Genomic DNA, 20,231 nt, shown 5'->3' on the forward strand with positions numbered 1-20,231 from the left:
GTCAATTGTAAAATTCTTCCCGGTCCCTGACGAAGGAGACGCTACATTTAACATGTCTACCTTGTAAATAGTAAATATAAGTTTTTCTGAAACCTCATCAATAAAAACTCAAAATCTACACTTTGGTCGTATCTTGATTGTTCCATTTCAAATCCACTGTGGAGGTGTATGAAGGTAAAAATCAAGAAAACACTGTCATTGTCTAAATACTTCAGTTCCTATGTATATGCGCTAGATGTCCGTAACATCCTACACAAGAATAAAAAGAAATAGTTCCACATCTGTTTGCTTAATATGCAAATGTTATTATTAAATATTACAATATTAAATATTTATATTACACGTTAATTCTATTTCTATCAATCTGGGCTTTCCTTTTAAACAGACACAAATCGCCTCCTTTTTATTGCATGTTTTTCAAATTCTGTGTTTTCCCCCTCTCTTAAACCTGCATATTTGTCTCATACATTATTTTATCATTTGTGGATTTGTTTATATTTAGTTTTTCGATTAAGAGGTTTGTTAACATATTTGATGAGGAATATTTAATAAACAAGACCAGACTTGTTCGATAAAGTGACTCTTTGTTGCTAATTATGAGTTTTTTGCGAGTCTCTTACAAACTGATTACCCCTGATTAACTTTTAAAAAAACAAAAAATAGTCCACTAAGTTTCACGAATAACAATAACAATTAGGAAACAAGGGGGAAGGTGTGGTGTTGGGTATGATGTTTCACAGGTGAAACCCAGTGAAGCTTTAACAAGGTGCGTTATAATTATAATAATAATAAGTTTAATCTGAGTTCATAAACCATGTAAACCCCGAGACAAAACAACTGCATCTTTTCATTGACTCTATGTTTCTAATAAATGAAGCTTAAGTATGCATCATAATGTGTGATCATGGCTCGTGTTGAGCACGTTGAACTCTGTCTGCAGCCGTTAAATGCTGGATAATCACGAGCAGCCAGAAGCGGCTGAGGCGGCTTCATGCGAGAGCTCTGAGGAAAAGAGCATAAATCTGGCTTCAGATGGGACATTTGACTGAAGTGACAGGAAGCAGGAGGCAGAAGAGGGAGGAAGGTGAGTTTTACAGCATATTATTAGTGCTAAACAAGAGATTAGTTGTCTACTCTTTTGAGCCGTAACACAGGAGAAGACAGTCTTCTGTGCCGCGCTCCAGTCTGATTTTACTCTACTCAAGTGTCTAGTCTGACTCTGCATCTGTGACCTGTGGATGGGTGTTTCATACAGACCTCTCTTCCTGGTCCCCTGGTGCAGAGGGCTGTTCAGGTAACTCACTGCACTCTTTTTCCTCTGAAACACAAGACCAAAAGAAGCACATTTACTTTTCACATAGTTAGAAGTTCCTGGTACCTTCCATGTTTCAAGAGTAGGGTCAGATCAGCAAGGGAAAGACCCTTTCCATAAAGAATCAGAATATATAGATGTGAACTTGTAATTATTATAGTTGCTGAAACAACACTTTACTCCCCTGAAGAATAAATAAAGGAAAAGAACTGTCCCTTGTATGTTTTCAGTTTGCAATAGAGAAATCCAATAAAAATATTAAATTAACATTTTACTTTGTTTTCACAAAAGCATTCAGGATTGATCTCAATGTTACTGAGGCGTCAACATTTGTGAGCTACTAGCAGGGAAACATAATCAGACCTGGTCCAAGTTAGATCCTCATGTTGTGTTCTGGGCATTATTTGACCGATTTAAATGTTTTATCTCTGAAAAATGTAGTTAATTTGATCAGACCCAAGACTCCATGACCTTGTCTATGAGAAATGAGGATTTCAACACAAAAAAGTAATTATGTTAATTTGCATACAATTTTGTGCTTTTTATTCAACTTTACTACACTCTTGGTGTTCCTGTCATTAGAGATGAATGGGGGAACTACAAATTAGTGTAAAAAACACCTGGTTTCCCTGGCAACCACTACAAGAACCTTTGCCCAACAGAGTCTCTCCCACCTACAGGTTCCATCCATCCTGGATTACAACATGGACAAAGATGGAGTTGACAACCTCAATAAGATATGTTGATTTTCTTTTTTTTACGTACTTCTTCTCTCATCAGATTGTTTGAACTGCACTATAAAAGTAGGTTTTGGTGGGGTACACATTTATGACCAACACTGCATCGCTTTTGTCCATTTGAATATGTAAACATGTTTTATATGTATTTAGCTATAATGATGCCTTCATTCATCATGTAAAACACAAGGTATCTCTTGTATGTATTCATGCTTTTATCTACATTTTGCACTTTTGCAGGTTAGTGGCCCATACTCCTGTCAGAGGAAGACAGCACATATTTCCACATCTTAGATTTTTCTGCGTACAATGCGTTCATAGTTTACAAGAAGAGGCTATTTGGGGAAGAGTTGGGGAAAGCCATGCTGGCACCCCATATTCAACGATGCCAACACTTTCCCCCGAACACCGGCCTCTGCAGGAATGGTGAGGGAGACAAGAGGTCGAGAAGCAAGACCTCTTGCTGCAAGAAAGAGCGGACAAACGGAGGAGATGCACTCTGTGTACACCAATAGATGTTAAATATAAGCATAATGTGCCATAAATGCAATGTATACAGGACTGTCTCAGAAAATTAGAATATTGTGATAAAGTTCTTTATTTTCTGTAATGCAATTAAAAAAACAAATCAACTGAAATATTCCAAGCCTTTTATTATTTTAATATTGATGATTATGGCTTAAAGTTTAAGATTAAGATTCCCACAATATTCTAATTTTTGTAGATAGGATATTTGAGTTTTCTTAAGCTGTAAGCAATGCAACAACCTGTGCACATTGTCCGACCTGTGCATGAGACAAAACACGCTCAAGTTTGAGTTAACTCAATCCACCGAGTTTTGAAGCCAGATTTTGTTATCGATTTTCAGTTTTCTTCTCTTATCAGGCTAAAATGAATCTGATAGACTGATGAAAATTATAATATTATTGTTATTATTTGGTTTTTAATGTATTAATCTTGGAATAATGTTAAACTGCCACATGTAGTGTTGGGATAAGTTAGTTTGTACACAAATAAAATCTTCCCGGTCACTTTTAACCGAGAACACAGGTGTTACTTTTTGTGAATGTGAACAAGTTTTAAATGGTTTCAAAACAAAAGTCATCGGGAACTTTCACAGAAAGCAGTTTGTGATAAACAGTATACTATCTTTCAGCTGATCATTTCTTGGAGTCAAAATAATCCAGGAATTGTGGTTTTTGGAAATCAAATTGAAGATGCATAAGCTCAGATAAAGGAGGTATACAGGCCATAAAGAACAGACAGAGATTAAACACCTGTAATGTTTACAAGAACTGAAGTTGATTAAGAAAACAAACCCCACAAGTTATGGTAATATATGTATTTCTACTGATTTTATGATGAGTCTTAATGACTGGGAACACAAAATTGTTGAACCTAAAATGAACACAACCTGAGGGTTAAAGTTTGTACTAAGTATGTACAGTATAGGTACTACCCGTTTGGAGACTCCAGGGCCCCCTGTGGGGTTGTTGTTGTGTTAACTCAAAGGTAAAGGATCCTTGCTGTACTTCAGAATCACTGTTCACAAATGTTTACATGCATACAAGACTTAAGAGCAGATGAAGCAAATATCAAACACAGCTGCTGAAAAGACATGAACCAGCGGTCTGTGGGGATAAAATACACTTTGTTTTGTGTGTATGTTGCTGAACTAAGTTGTCTGGACTTTTTCAATGATCATTGTTGTTGAGTTACTTAGTACTTAGTTTATCATTGTGGTAAATTTATCTTCACAGACTGTGAAGTTGTCACTGATACTCATATGAACAATTTTTTCATCCTAATTCTAGTAATGTTACATATTTTGCCGTACGCAAACTGCTGTTTTAAAGGAAAAAGCATTATTAGGAAAACTTTTTTAATACTTTTAATAAAGCATTTTAACTGTTCCTTTGTTATCTTACAGCTCTATTTCATCTGGGGGGTTTTTTTTTGGGGGGGGGGGGGGGGGGGTGGTTCTACTGAATGTAAAAAGTTAGCTTGGTGTTTCTTTAATTTTTCTGTTGATCACAAGTCTTTCTAGAAATCATGTCAAGATCAATCAAAAGCAAAATATTGGACTGAATTCAAATGTAGTTCATCATTTTGTGCAGATGATCCTAAACATTTTAGTCACTAACTAAAACTGGACCTCTGTGGCTCATAAACTACATTAGTCTACCACATCATACCTTTTCTCTTGTCATATCAACTACAGATGATTTACTTTAGCTCACTAAAGATACTGCAGTGACACTTTGTGGTGGCTCCAATGAGCTCCAATATTGTGGTGGTTGCAGTTTGTGAGATGATGAGATTACAAACAAGTCAAAGATGAGATGTGAGTTACGGAGTTATAACACATCGTCTCTATCTGAACAAGTCACAGTCAGTGCAGTTACATGCACATCTAAATCAAGCTCTTGGCAACAATCTAGCTAAAGATTAAACTTGGAGGTTCAGAGAAATCTGAGTATACATGCGCAAGAAGACAATCGATTAGTGAGTGAGGTGCGTTCGACTCACGCGCACTTCCTCGTTGGCATTCTTCCGGTACAATTAGTAAACAAGCGTGAAGGAGGACCAACATGCAGAAATATGGGTGGTAATGATGCAGCAGCTCTGTAAAGTTCGTACATACTAAGCCTGATCAGGTTGCAGGTAAGATGCACGCAAAATCTCCCTCTTCTTCTTCTTCTTCTGTTACCGACTGTTATTATTCCTGCTCCCGCGGCTCGTCATTTCCGGAAGGGGGAGTCCCGGGGCAGTCAGGATTTCAGCTAAGCGTGGGTTGCGTATATATGCCGGAATAACTCGAATTACAATCGCACAAAAATCTGATGAATCTGTTTTCTTCTAAGAGAAAAAGTAAATAAATATCTGGAGTGACGATACAAGGCTGTACTGGGCTAGTGTGTGTGTGTTTGTCTGTAGGAGCTGCACTGTCCGGCTGCAGTCGTGACACGTCTCGGTGCGCGAGCAACGATCAAACTTACCTCGGGTTCAAACACGGCTCCGCTGTACACGGGGTTGGCCGTCGTTCTCCTCTTCCGCTCCTGCCGTTTGCTCTGAATCTCTGTAATGGAACATGTCAGTGTCAGAGAGGAAGCATTTGTTTCTGCAGGGATGTGCTGCCATTAAAGCTGCCACTCACCTTCCAGGTGGTCATGTGTTACGAGGCCCAGAGACACCATGAAGGCCAGTTTCTGGAAGAAAAACCATGGTTTTAGTCTCTGTGGCCTTCACTTAACAAAAATATAGGCAATGTTGTTCTGATTTAATCTATAAAGACACAAACTTCACCAACAACTGTCCCTGTTAAGATCAAAAGAAGAAAGAATTAAATGTAATAATGTACAGTATGTGGGGGGGCCTTTATATGTACGGAAGAGTATGAGGGCCATACAGGAGAAAAAATATTTGAGGGGAAGATTTTTTTTTTCATTATGCACTTCGAGAAAAAAGTCGAAATTTCGAGAAAAAAGTCGAAATGTCGAGGTAAAAGTAGCAAATGTCAAGAAAAAAGACGAAATGCTGAGATTAATGTTGAAGTACAATTTCGTTAATAAAGTCGAAATTTCGTGAATAAAGTCGACATTTCGAGAATAAAGTTGAAATACATTTCGACTTTCCTCGAAATTGTACTTCAACATAAATCTCGACATTGACTTTTTTCTCGAAGTGCATAATGAAAAAAAAAATCTTCCTCCTCTAAATTATTATTTTTATTTTTCTCCTGCCTGGCCCTAATACTCTTCCGTATATATGTGTGCTGTGTGGGTAACAATGTGAGGATGTGTGTGAGAATGTCCTGATGGCTGCTTTTAACCATGACTGAGTGTGTTGGTGTTGATTTTATTATGAAAAGCACTTTGCACTTCTGTTGTATGAAAAGTGCTGTCTAAATCAAGTTTGATTGGATTTGATCAGTGTGCAGCTCTTACCTCTGGGTTCTCCTCCTTCTTGGGTCTGGGAGCTGGAGACAGTGGAGGGGTGGCGGAGGGGCGGAGGCTGACGACTGCCTTCTGTTCTGCTCCTCCCGATTTAACAGTCTGCTGAGTAGAAGAGGAGAAAGAGGAAAAGATCACGGCAGAGTCAACAGACATTGGAGCCGCTGTCATTGGGCAAAATGTTGATCCAGCTCACACAATGAAAAGGGTAGGAAAGAACAGCTTCACCTACACCAGATCCGCTGAGGTGCAACTGGTGTTTAAACGGCTTTTAATGCCGGTATGTGATCTGAGACATTCAAAAGGCTCCTTCAGCCCAGGTGCCCCTGCTTTCACCTGCTGCTGAATACTTGCTTGATCCCAATTGCTGCGTCCTCAAAACACCATAAACACCCCTGAACACTTCACTGACCCTGCTGCCTGGCTTCAGAAACGATAACTATTATAATTAGACCCCGAGCACTTACAGTGCAAAGGCCCTATTGTATCTGTAGGAATTATTTTTTATTTTATTTTTTTCCGGTGAAAGGAGGGCCTTTTTGCCCCCCTAAACGTGCCTCAAAAGTCACCAAATTTTGCACGCAAGCCAGGCCTGGCGAAACATTTGATATTTAATAGTTTGCATTAATGGGCGTAGCCTAATGGCTCAACAGCGCCCCCTAGAAAACCTTGTGCCTCAAGCCCCACAACACAGTTTGACGTACATGCACGAAAATCTGTACACACCTGTATCATGTCGCAACTTAAAGAAAAGTCTCTTGGCACCATGGCCGAAACTGACATTTTCAATTAATCGTGTAATTTTGGCGCAATTTATGCAATTTCGCAATTTATGCCATTCCTTCGGCAGTTAATACTTTGGTCGATTGGTCGATATCTGATAGTTCTTACTTTCTGCCATAACTTTTGAATGGTTTGATATAGAGAGTCGTGGGTGGTGTCATCCGCTAAATGTCCAGACCTGAAGAATCTACATGCAAGTCATACAAGCTTCCACTGCAGCCTGAACGTGCACAAAGGTGCGAGGGCCCGTCCATCGCTGCTTGCAGCTTTAATTAATATTTTGATTGCTGCCTTTATTCTAGTTTTATCTGACTTCTATGAGTCATCAAGGAATCTATACAGAGAAAAAGACAACTTCCAACTTCCAATATATATATATATATATATATATATATATATATATATATATATATATACACATTTGGGTGTCCCAAGTCTGTTCAGATGTGAAGGTCCAGGAGGTCAACAATGTTTTATTCCAACTTTATGGCTAAGAGTGTATAATTCACTTATAGAAGTTGATAATGCTCTATTACTTTGTTTAATATTTTATGAGATCAGCCTTCCCTCATGTTGGTAAGCTACTGTTCACTGAGTGCATCATGAAGAAACAGACATAAGCAATCAGAGCGTATTTACAAAACGGACTGTTGGAATCATAAGCAGCAGTTTTTAATGTCAGACTCAAATAGGAAATAAAACAGAGGAGCAGGAGAAGACCACGGTCTAAGGACTTTATGGAGACAGGATGTGATTTTTGAAAGGTCTAATAGCACCCAGCTGGTATTCAGTATTCCCATCTGTGGTTCAACATTAACAACTTGAGCCAGTTCAACACATGAGTCATGACTACATTAGACCTACAAAAAAGGAAGTGGCTGAAATACTGACATGGGAAAAGTAAGAGTTGAATAAAACAGTCGGTCGAGTATTTATCAGTCTGGTGTGAGCTCTCAGGCTAGGTACTGTATCATCCAGGCACGAACTAACTTCTAGGGTTGTTGAGCGTAGTTTATGTTCTGATTTATGTTTATATGGAAGCTTTTGATAGTTTAAAGCTTTTGTCTCTGAACTCAGCTTCCACAGAAGGTTGTAGTTTTTACCTTCAATTTGTTGCCGTCATCATCAGTTGCCTCCAGCGTCTCATAAGTGAACACTTGGAGAGAAAACGGCTCTGACAAACCTACCTGACATCTGCAGCATCTTTAGTCTGACTATATAAAAGCCATGGATGAAGTATGGACAGGTGAAATCTCCTCTGACCTCAGGACAACCACACGCCCACAGACCGCTCACACGCTTCACATTCGTCGCTTTAAAGCAGCGAGATGTCATCTTATTGAAATAAATCAGGTCTGAGTAGTGATAAATCAACCTCACTCTGTCCCCCGAGGGCTCCTCTGTCTGAACATCACACTGCTCCAGCTGCAACGAGCAGTAAGTTCCAGTGCTGATGAATCTGACAGCCAAACAAATGCAATTCAACAGCAAGAGGCTGCAGCAAAGCAAGCATCTGTCCTTTTCCTGTAACATGGCCTCAGCAGGTGTGACGATGGAAGACGCTTCAGTTAGACAGCCCTCACATCTTTACACATTAGTCCAGAGTCCAGAGCAGAGCTCGGCTCATAAATACAGGAACGGAAGAAGAAAAACAACCTCATAGTCAATTATGAAAATTCTTCATAGTACCGATTATTTCAGTAGCAAATATAAAATAGCCAATTATGTTAGTATGTGGTTATATATTGTCCATTCTGGTCTTTGTGATGCATCGTTGGATGCATGATTACTTAATAAAAAACTACTACGTGAATAGTGACCTAATAAGGTTATAATTGAATTAAGAAATAATGGCTTTTAGATTTGTGGAGTATGCTGATTGTAGTCCCGTCATTTAAAATGTATAAACACTTTAATCACAATATTATACGCTGGAGTTTCCCCAGCATTATGCAGTAGTGAATGGCCTCCACATAAATCTCTTAACAGCAGTTCCGTCCATCCATTGTGTGCAGACTCCTCACACTTCACACAAAGCTATCAAACGACCTGGTAGACGCTTCAGAGCACAGCGTACCAAACCCCCCACAGAGACACTTTCTTCCCTCAGGCTGCCGTCGTCAGTAGTCACAGAGTGCCGGATATTTGTGCTGCATCTTAAAGTCTGGAAATATTGGCTCTGTCTTTTATATAGTGCTCGTATATTTTTGAATGCTGTAGCTTCTTATTATACTTATTTATTCTCATCTTTTATTTATTGAACCTCGAGACACAAAGTCTGCCGAATCTAATTTCTCGTTTGTTTGCACAAACTAAGCGAATAGAGTTGATTCTGAAAACACTCGTAAACAAGTATCACTAGAAATAAGAAACATTGCTTGAACATTTCGCATCGGAATCCAACAAAAGGACACGGATCAGGGATTCAACTTCTTTCTCTCAATTTATTTTTACCAAGTCCAGAGCATGTCCGTGCCCGCACACACAAGCACACACACACACTCCTGCTGGAACAGACGCTCTGTGCAACACTAAATGTGGACCAATCCTCCATTGGAAATAGCTCTTGACATATGCAGCTATAATAGAAGCAAAACTAAGTATTTTCTTTTTTTAAAGATATACATCAACAGTATGAACCAGTAATGCAAAAGCAGTTGGTCCAAGTCTGAATAGAACACCTCAAAACGATTAAATTAATTCTGCAACAAACAGCCGTTACCTGTTGCTGAAACACTGAAAATTCTGATCATTTTAAGGACAACATGTGTGCAGAGTAACTTCATCTATGTGGGTTAAAAGATAGTCGCACCTTCATCTCCAAGGTTTTGTAGAACCATGTTTAGCAGCAATAAGTTGAAGTGAAGTTCTCTGTATGTGATTATTAGTGTCTCACACTGATGAGGAGGATTTCTGACGGCTCTTATTTTAAATCTTCCTTCAGTTTATTGTTATTTCTGAACATTAATTAATAACCACAGTATTTCAACTAGGTTCCTCTTGAGTGGATTCTTCTTGTGGATTTGTGTAATTTTTTAGAGATTAGGGGTGGGTATTGCCAAGGATCTCACGATACGATACACATCACAATACTTGAGTCACGACACGAAATCCAAATTTTGCAATATATTCCAATGTTACACATCGTGCGCTGAAAACTGTAAAAGGCATTATGCATCTTAAAATCTGAGTTGCACGTAGATCAGATTATAGTGATAATTCATGCGACAAACTGAGTCAAAACAATGCAATTCAAATTATCCATGCAGTTTTATTGTAACCATACAAGCTTAAGTTACAACATATTTGCATACGTTTTTCATATTATTTACATAATATGAAATTAACAGTATTATTTAATTTATAGATTTATTTGAAAGAAAAAAAATAGTATCGCAATGTATGTCCAAACCGATATTTTCGCCCACCCCTATTAGACATTGTCGTGTTATGTTTTCATTCAGTAATTAATGACGTGAAATATGTAATGTGTTGTATTTACATCATGTTAATATCTGCTATATGAACCAGGTAAAAACTAAAATGAAAGGGGTTGTACCTTTTTTCACATGATGTATGTTGTTCAGGAAGAATCTACGGAAGAGTATTAGGGCCATGCAGTAGAAAAAATATTTGAGGGGAAGATTTTTTTTTATTGTGCACTTCGAGTAAAAAGTCGAAATGTTGAGTAAAAAGTCGAAATGTCGAGATTAACGTTGAAATACAATTTCAAGAATAAAGTCAAAATTTCGTGAATAAAGTCAAAATTTATCCTTTTTTCTCTCAACATTTCGACTTTTTTCTCGAAATTGTACTTCAACATTAATCTCGACATTTCGACTTTTTTCTCGACATTTCGACTTTTTTATTCACGAAGTGCACGATGAAAAAAAAAATCTTCCTCTAAAATATTATCTTTATTTTTCTCCTGCCTGGCCCTAATACTCTTCCGTAAAGAATCAGTACTCACATGACTAATTCATCACACAATAGCAGTTCTGGTAGTACTTTAAGTACTCAGTAATCTTACCTTGGGCTCAGTGGTCAGGCTGCTGATCTGGATGGGCGGGGCAGGTGCTGGGGCGGGGATGGGGGCCGGGCTGCTGAGCACCTGACTGACGAGGCGCGTCGGCGCGGCAGAGACGGGCGTGGTGATGACGATGCCGGTCAGCGGGCCGGAGCCGGTCTTGCCGCAGGGCTGCCCGTTGACGATGCGTACCTGGTGGATGGGAGCGGCCGAGGGCAGCGACGTGGACAGCTTGGTGGCCAACATGACGGGCCTCTGCAGGAGCTGGGGGGCCGCCATCATGGGTGGGGGAGGGGCCGGCGCGATGGGGACATTTGTGGGCGAGGCCAGTTTTGGTCTAACCTGCTGATGAAAGACAACCAATCAGAAAACAGCACTCAGGTGACCGGTCACGGCTGAGTAACCAACATCTCCACTCTTACAGGGTTAAAACAAACCAACAAACAGGAACACAAAATACCAAGAAGCTGCAGGAAAATGAGTTTTTACCACAAAAAGTAAACACACACACACACACACACACACACGTGCGTACATTCATACACTCACTCTCACACACACACACGCCCAAGCAAGAAACCTTGAAAACAACCTGTTCACGAGTTCAGTTGGAAAATCAAAAGAAGCACGACGAGAGGAGAAGAGATGAGAAGAGGCAGCACAGAGCAAACAATATTTTAGTGCCACGAGCAAGGCATGAGTGTTTGCTTTGGTGCGCTGCTGTCCTCTGGTGGAGAGTGAGCACATCACCTCGGGAGGGGGCCACAAACACTGATCTGATGGGGGAGTGGGAGGAAGGGGGTAGGGGGGGTTAGGGTTTAGAGGCGAGTCTTACAGCGACGCACCTGAGGCTGAAAGGTGGGTCGAGGCGTCAGTCTAGGAGGAGGAACAAACTGAGGAACTTTGATTGGCTGGGCAGTGGTGGCCTGCACCTGAGACAAAACCACAGCAGATTGTGGATCTGTGGATCTACTGGTACAACCACAAGTCTGCTGCTGTTACACCGACGCGTCTGCTGATGTCTGACTGACACGTCCTACATCTGCAGGTTCTACAGGACGGTTCCGCGGACAGAGTTTAAACACAACAACAGAGGCAGGGAGACTTGACGCGTTTAGAAACTCGAGAGAAATTCACTGGAAAGCGGTTGCCAGCATTCAAAGGGGTTATAGATGCTCAAATTTGTGAAACTGCCTTTTTTCTTTGTTTCTTAGTAAATAGAAGATTTGGGGGTTTTGGACAGTTTGAGTCTCTTCAGGATATCACAATCAAAAGAGTGACACAGTCTGAGGCTTCGGTGCTGAGGTCCTGAGCTTTGGGGACTCACTGCCTGTGAAGGATATGAACAACTCTCCCTACAGTTAATCAACAACAGTTTGGGGACGGCAGGCGAATTTTGATATTTACTGCTTTTCCTCGTCTTGATCAGTGATCCACAGAGACACTGGGAAATATACCTGTCTGACAGAAATACAACAGCATCATGGCTACTATTGAACTCAGGCGCCGTCGCTGCCTCCGGAGTCAGTCTTGCTGATAAAAGGCCACCACTCACACCACAGTGTGCTGGCGCACTATTACGACTACAGGAAGAGCCTTCTCTCAGTGCAGGGACACTTCTCAGTGGTCTAAAAGCATCTGAGGTGAAGCATCTGAGCATCCCAGCGTCCAAATGCTCGCCTAGAGACAGCAGCTCTCCTCGGCTCTACAGATCACAACACAAACTGTTGAGTACGTCAGAGCAGAGGGCGGTGGTGAACGGGAGGATCTTACCACAACGGCGTTCTTGGACACCAGCCGCACCGGCTCCGAGGTCTGGTTGGTCAGCTTGCTGGCCACCTGCAGGTTGATGGGGGTGTTCTGTGAGTCTGGTTTGGTGATGGCTGCAGTCACCATAGCTACGGTGGGCGGGCGCTGTGGCAGGACGGAGCCGGGCAGGGCAGGCGTGGCGGCAGCTTTCAGTACCAGAGGTAGAGTCTTCGTGGTGAGGACCGGCGTGACGGTCAGCGTCTGTTGACGGACAGATTGACTTATGAGACAATGAGAGGGGTTGGTGGGTGTATGCCTCTAGTATTATTCTGTTGTTGCTTTGATTCAAATCTTTTATACGTTATGGTTGAGCTCATGCCCATTTTGGCCAGAACAGTAACTCTAACAAACTTTTCCTGGTTAAACATAAACAGAAATAAATCCATTGAACTATTTTTCACATCCGTTTTAGATAAAGCGGCATATTTGCCACTTCTGCATTTGTTTGACAGGATCAAAAATGTGCTTACAAAAAATATTAGTGCAAATATTTGTGTCCAGCTACAGAAGCAGCTCATGAAAGAATGTTTTCACAGGCTGGAGAAGTTGAAGCTAGAAAAAACAGAAACTGATATTTTGAAGTAAAAAATCTTGACTCATATTAATCTTCATAGTTTCATAACAAGAACAATTTAGCCATAATTTATTCATGTATTTTCATTATACAGATCTTAACATCAAAAACAAAGACGATGGGCCCTGGATAGCTCAGTGGAGTGAGCGGGCGTCCTTTACAGAGGCCATGCTCCTGGTGCAGGCAGCGCAGGCTTTTTATGGCTTTATATGACTTTATATGACATATACAGTTAGGAACAGAAGTATTTGATTTTTTTTTTTTATGATTTTTACTTTTACACAGCACCACAATGAATTCAAGATGTGAACAAGGTGTAGACTTTCAGCTTTAATCTAAGAGTTTTCACAAAAAACAACGTTCAAGACTAAAAGCCACTTTAAACAAATACCTCAATTTTAAGGGCTTAAAAGATTTTGGGACAACTGACCAAAAACAAGTTCATAGGCCAAGTTTGGTCAATTGTGTCATCACTTTAACAAACAAATCACAGAAAAGGTCTGGAGCTGATATCAAGCATTGAGTAGGAGGTATTGGGCAGCTGCCTGACTGGAGATACCGAGATGAAGACCAGAGATGTCAGTGCAAGGGAAGGAGGCCGTCACTGGGCTGGAAAAAATGACAAATCTAAAACAGAGGTGGCAAAAACCTTAGGTGTGGTCAAGTCAACAGTTTGGGGAATTCTTGAAAAGAAATAAAGCACACGGCCAAAACAAGCAGAGAGCAAAAAGAAGATCAGGAGGAACTGCTGAATAAATTGATTTGTGATCAGAGTGACAGGCGGATTAAGAAATCCTTGTTGTTAGCCTGCTCTCCACAAGGCTAGCTGCACAGAATAAATCCCTAAGGTAATTTATCCGTCCCTGCTTTTGTGCCACCGCCTGGGAGTTAAGTTCTGCCAGGATAAATGACATATCCCAGTTTAATCCCGTATCTTGGTTTCCTGCAACAGCCTTCAGCTCCTTTGAGTAAACCACGAGTGTACATACAGTATTTCACGAGTTCGCGTCAGTGCATCACTAAGTCTGCTTAACAATGTTCAGCACAAACATCAGTCCTTTCAAAGTGACTTTTACTGCTAATGTGTGTAATCTTGGACCTTGCTTAGCTTGTGAGCGGTGCCTCTCACCTGCTGCAGTGCTGGTATCTGCTGGCTCTGCAGCAGGTTGGCCGGCTTGATGTCGCCCCCTGCTGGAGGAGTCTGGACCTGCAGTTGCAGCTTGGCCTCGGGCTCTTGCTTCACCAGCAGCTCCTTCCTTAGCTGCTCCACCACCTTTTTCTGAAAATCAGAGGACATACTACGTTACTCCGGCACACACGACTTCTCTCATTCAACTCAAACTCTTGCACAAACCCTCTTGCTTCACTACAACGAGAGCAACAGCAAGTACACGTCAATCATGTGCTACTGTACCTCTGTGAAACTAACAGGTAGACAAGGACCAAAAACTATGCAAACAGCTGTAACAGCTGAAGCTAATTTACACATATTTTTTCTCATAATTGCATTTAAAAATGAAATAGTGATTTTCAAACATTATAGTAACTGAGTCAACTGCATCATGATGAAGCAGAACATGACCTTATGATCAGTAACACCAGTATAACTTGACTAACAGTTAAGAGTCTCATAAAAATGTATATTTTAACTGGATTAAGGTCCTCTTTGATCCCACACTAACATTTAACTCAGCTCATCACTAAAACAGCAGCAACAACAGCACAGTTTGGAGAGATTTCTGTCAAATTTCAAACAGAAGGAGAGCAGAATAGTCCAATACGCGGTGGGAGTCACCTTAATCCGTTTATTTGCATTAGTGCTGATATTCAAATCTTCTAGGACTCTGAATAAAAGAGGTGTGTGTCTGTGACGTTTATTTTCAACTTTCTGTTGCCTACAGCAAATATCGAATATCATGTTTTGACAAATATTCTGAATTTTTTCTTTTTTTTTTATTATGTTTCTGTGGAACCAAAGGAAAAAGAAAAAAAAAAGTATAGTCGGTACGTCCTTCAGCCAGTGAGAAAGAAGTCCCAGCCGGCAGGCAGCTGAGGAAGGTTTGAGATGAATTAAAAAAGAAGAAATAAAAACGGTCAGAGAGACCTGTTGGGACAGACAGGCTGACACTTCAATCAGCAGTCGTGTAACTCCGGTCCGTCATGACAACTACGCATCAGTTTACAGAACTACGGTTCCTACACTCAATGTAACAACTGTTGTGTTTTTATTTACTTCTTAAATGAACATTTTCCATATTGTCCCGACTTATAAAATACTATGCCTGTTATCAGATCTAATTTGCAAAAAGGTTCCGGCTGTTTGTGCACCGATTCCTTGACTTTCAGTGGCATCTTATTTTCTGTTTTTCCTTCTAATGCATCATACTGTTTATGGAGACGAGAGCATCATTCTGAGGTAGAGCGTGCAAACAAAGATCAATTAATTAAATGTCTCTTCGTGTGCAAAGACATGTGGAGTTATTTGAAATCGCCTAGCATCGCGTTGGAAAGTGGAAATTACTTCTTTTTTTCCTGTCATTTCAGTTCATTGACATCTTCGATTTAAATTTAGCTTTTGTGCGGCTGTGATTAGGTATTCAACAGATAGACGTGCCCTCTGAAAGGGTTCCTGCTGCTGTCTTTATCTGATTGGCTGCTGCCGCAGCTCATTATGGGCCCGGAGATAAGAATGGGACAACAGCGCACACCGTAATGTGGTGGAGCGTAGAGGCAGAAGGTCACACACAGAGCCAACGCTGACGCCTGAATTCACAATCAGAGGACAAAGCTCATGCGTTGCTCGGCAACACTAGACTCTCAAGCAGCCACCTAATGCAGCGATACACAATCAAAAGGCGGTTGAAAAAGAAAAAGCAGAGCGGAGAGCTGTGCGCTCCTTTCACAGAGCAGTTTGACCTGCAGCTCATAATGTGCGCGGCTTTATCTGCTGACAGCTGCTGCTGAGCCACTTTCATCTCGGAGGACTCGCCACCGACTCCCGACTGCTCTTATCAATTTGTGCTTTTAAAGCATCACTTCACCCCAATTACACATACATACATGTTCTACGTGATCTCTGCGCTATCAATCCAGTCTGACGCTTTTATTTTTTAAGAAGAAAAAAAAAAATCCTCTCAGATTAGTTACAAATATTCACAAAATATAACTGTACAGTTTGGAAAATTAAGCAGAATTGTTCTTTCAAAAAAATATTTTTTTCCCTAGTCGGTCAGTACTGGAATATAAATGAAAACAGTGTTGATGATAAAATTAAACTGAAAAATAGAATACATTCCATTAAAGATTTTTTTTTTTTTAATTTAACAGAAACATTTATTCTCAAAAAAATCAAAATCTCAATGGCAACAGTTTTCACCTGGAAGTGCTCTGAGCAGGTATTAATGGATGTGAAACCTGGTCTATTATTATCATCAGCCCGGGTTATAAAGAACAAACAGCCAACATCAGTGGTGCAACAAGCAGTCCCTCACTTTCATAGTCTCCATATGTGTGTAGATCAGGTTTTTATTTTCTCAACCGTGCAGCACATGGCATTAACATGCGTGCCAACGCCACCGGACATGAAGACCCATGTGTGAGCACGAGCTGGAGCTGAGAGGGCTGGTATGAAATGCACAAACACATTTCTACCAGTGAGGTGCCTTTTGTTTTTGCCAGTGCCGTTCAGACAGACGGCGACACTCTCACCTCATAAAACATGTGTGATCAGATGGAGCTTCAGAAACGGCTGTGATGTCGGCGCACACTAATGTCAAAGAGGATCGCACAAAGCTTTTCACGTGAACAACAAATATAGCCAAATGGGAAGGGGCTGGATAAAAATAGAAACGCTAACAAAAAGTGACTAAAAATAAAAACAGCGAGAGAAAAGATAAATCAATAAAAAAGAAATCAAACTCAGAATACAACAAAGACACGCATATCCACATTCAGAGTCTTCAGACGGCATTGTTGCCAGAAAAATGAAATCAGTTTGAAATACGAGCCGTTGTAGCCATATTTACATTATCGGCATTATTCAAATGCAGAAAACACAAAAAAAAAGAAAAAAGGAAGACAAAGACAAACATAAGACAAGACCGAGGACATTCAAAACCGTTTTAAACAATTCTGACAAAACTTTTTTTTTCTTTTAAATTGATGAATAATAGCAGTAGTGTGCGACATAAGTGGGTTTTGTTTCCATCTCATGGGCCTTTGAAAGTGTTGGATCTGAGCTGATGACACCTTGTTGTGTGAAGTTTCTGAGCTCTGTGGCTGAGCTGCAGCATGAAACACTTCTCCTGCACTGCATGTCTGTTATCATTAGTGCTGTCAAGCAATTCCATTTTTTTGGCGATTATTTAATTAAGATCTGTAATGAACTAATCTAATTAATCTCTTTTTTAATATCACCTAAAAATTGCTGAGAAAATCCCTCAACTTGAGGTGCTTTCCTTTAAATTCATTACATTATTGTGGCGGATCAAAACATTGATATATTACAACGAAAAAGGGGCTTTATAAAGTAATTTATTAATTTTTTTAACAGACTTGAACAGATGCAGTCCTAACCATTTACAGCCACTTGGCAGGAACATTTGCCATTCTAATAAAGGCAACTCGCAAACAGAAAAAGTAAAGTTAGAGATTAAAAAATAGATTAAGCGATTAAAAAACATAACGCGCTCAATATGCCTGTAATTAATTAATCGTAATTAATGCGCTAATTTGACACCTCTAGTTATCATAGACGCATGTTTAAACTTGTGTTTACCTCTACACACGTCGTCTACAGCACAGACAACACACACCACAGCGCTCACGGTTTAGTCCTCTCTTCTGATTGGCTGCTGAGGAAGATGAACCAGAATCTGGTCCCAGAGCACTCGGCTGGACTTTCAACAGGTAACTCAGACTCTGTGTTTCATCTCAGTTAGTTTGTAACTCCAGACTCACTCTGCGCTTCTGTCCATCACTCACACTGAAAACAGAGCTGATCCCACTTAATCCAAGTCCATTTATCAAGCAGTAAACAAAAGAAAATTCATTTGAAATCCTTCTGAAAAGGGTAAACAAAATCTGAGGATTTGATGCGTTTATGATCTTGATTCTAATCTTTAATCTTTTTTCCCCTCATTCATTATATATGCCAATATATTTCACCCTTCTTTATTTAGATGTCCACATAATTATTTTGTTAACATTAAAAATGATCCTTCCAGCACTATTATAAATGCAGCATTTTAGACTGAAGGGATTTGTCTTCTTTTACACATTTCTTTGTGGTGTATTACAGTAAAATCAATGTTTTCAGTTTCAGATTAATCCTTCAAAATATTACATTAGGCTAGAAATTACAGCCACCATATTTTTTTAACCAAATGTAAGATCTTGTGTATCTCTGAAGCAGTGCAGCTCTGGTTTTGAATGGGAGCCAGTGTTTTAAGATGAATTCAAATATAAACATGAAGTCTTCCTTTGGCTTTTTTGCCGCTGTAGAATCTAAGTGACATGTGACACGGTACCTGCTTCTCGCTGAGTGCTGTGATCTTTGCTTGAAGTTCATGCAGCTGCTTCTTCAGATCTGCGTTCTAAGGAAAAAAGGGCCAGTTAAACGTGAGAAAACAGACTGGACTCTGATATGTGAGCTGCTGATTTCCAAAATCTAACCAAATAAATATCTGACAGGATTACCTGAGGGTCCTGCTTCATCTGAGCAACCAGTTTCTGCGGAAGACAACAAAGACAGTCAGAAAAACAGAAAACAGTGACATCAAGTGGCCACAACTAGGAACCACAACCAGGTGGAACACTTGCTCAGTCAGCATACAGATCAGAGCAAAACGCATATGACGTTTGTAATCAAACTCCTTTGGCATCATTCTTCAGAATAAAAAGGTCTTTCAGAGCTGAAGATCAGCAGACGAAACGACCAGGTCTCTGACAAAACCTTAAGTTTGCCATTTAAAACACTCGATGTGACAGAGTCATCACGAAAATAGTTTGCTGACTGAAACAACATGAAATATGAAAAAAAAACAGCAACAGAGTTCACATTACTATGCTGTTTTATTTTTCGAGAAACTGATTTAATTAGGACATTTTATTCCTCGTCTCCACAAGTACTTGTTCAACTGTTTTTAGTTTTCCTCAAACCAAATCTTTGTGATATCTTGAGTCAGCACATTGTTATTCTCATCACTAAACATCCTATAGTTAAATACTCAGCAGAAAAGTAAGTCTTCCCGGTAGGACTGAAACTGCGACTGCACGGACATCTACCTTATCTCACACTCTTTCAGGCTTTAGAAACGTCTTGGCTCAAACCCACTAAATCTGGAGTTTCAAAGTAAAGCTAAAACATTTATTATAAAACACCTTTTCGAGCATCCTGAGCTCATCCCATTTCATCTCTGACCCAGTGCAGCGGCTTTGACAGCCCACCTCAGAAAATAACTGTTCAGCTGCTTGCTGATTCTGCTCTCTCCAGCGTTCACGTCGCAAAGTCATTCGTTGCACTCTTGTGGGACATCTTTTTGATCACTTTTTTTCCCACGGAGATAAAACCGAGCTGACAGTCTAATGCTGACATCTGAGGAGCAACGGCTAATCAAAGCTGCTGTCGACCCTTTCACATTTACCGCAATTAAGACACACACACACACACAACAGAAAACATTTTCACAAAGCTCAGCAACTCTCTGACCCAGTGACCTGGAAACACAGCTCACCTGATGGATCTGGATCTCCACCTTCAGAGCCTCCTGTAACGTCTGTAATTCCATCATAGATCCAGTCAGTCTGCCAGCCGATCGATCAGCCTGAGCGCACACACACGCACACACAGAAAGGACACAGGTCTAAACAGAGCTTCCACAGATATCTCATGCTCTGTATTTGCAGTGAGACTGTTGTCATGGCTACATGAGGTCCAGCCGTACTAGGACGTCCTCTCTTGGCAATTTCTTTTGAAGCTCAATCAGGTCCTGTCGGACTATTACAAATACACATGTACTTTTCCTTTGAACTGCAG

General features: G+C 40.4%; 1 protein-coding gene across 6 annotated transcripts in view; it reads right to left on the minus strand.

Annotated features, from left to right (window-relative positions):
- phf21ab (PHD finger protein 21Ab) overlaps positions 1 to 20,231 on the minus strand; it is a 43,331-nt gene that overhangs the window by 12,120 nt on the left and 10,980 nt on the right. Inside the window, exons 4-14 of one of the 6 annotated variants that reach the window (XM_061721550.1) lie at positions 19,930 to 20,019; positions 18,893 to 18,925; positions 18,724 to 18,789; positions 14,325 to 14,474; positions 12,586 to 12,822; positions 11,658 to 11,744; positions 10,816 to 11,154; positions 5,997 to 6,104; positions 5,207 to 5,258; positions 5,049 to 5,128; positions 1,258 to 1,318 (exon numbers count right to left, since the gene is read on the minus strand). In XM_061721550.1, the coding sequence (XP_061577534.1) occupies positions 1,258 to 1,318; positions 5,049 to 5,128; positions 5,207 to 5,258; positions 5,997 to 6,104; positions 10,816 to 11,154; positions 11,658 to 11,744; positions 12,586 to 12,822; positions 14,325 to 14,474; positions 18,724 to 18,789; positions 18,893 to 18,925; positions 19,930 to 20,019 (1,303 nt within the window). Of the gene's footprint in view, positions 1 to 1,257; positions 1,319 to 5,048; positions 5,129 to 5,206; positions 5,259 to 5,996; positions 6,108 to 10,815; positions 11,158 to 11,657; positions 11,745 to 12,585; positions 12,823 to 14,324; positions 14,475 to 18,723; positions 18,790 to 18,892; positions 18,926 to 19,929; positions 20,020 to 20,231 lie in introns of all 6 variants that reach the window. The other 5 variants (XM_061721548.1, XM_061721549.1, XM_061721547.1 and 2 more) reach the window with 5 other exon arrangements.

The sequence above is a fragment of the Cololabis saira genome, chromosome 5 (assembly GCF_033807715.1).
Source record: "Cololabis saira isolate AMF1-May2022 chromosome 5, fColSai1.1, whole genome shotgun sequence".
Classification (NCBI taxonomy): domain Eukaryota; kingdom Metazoa; phylum Chordata; class Actinopteri; order Beloniformes; family Belonidae; genus Cololabis; species Cololabis saira.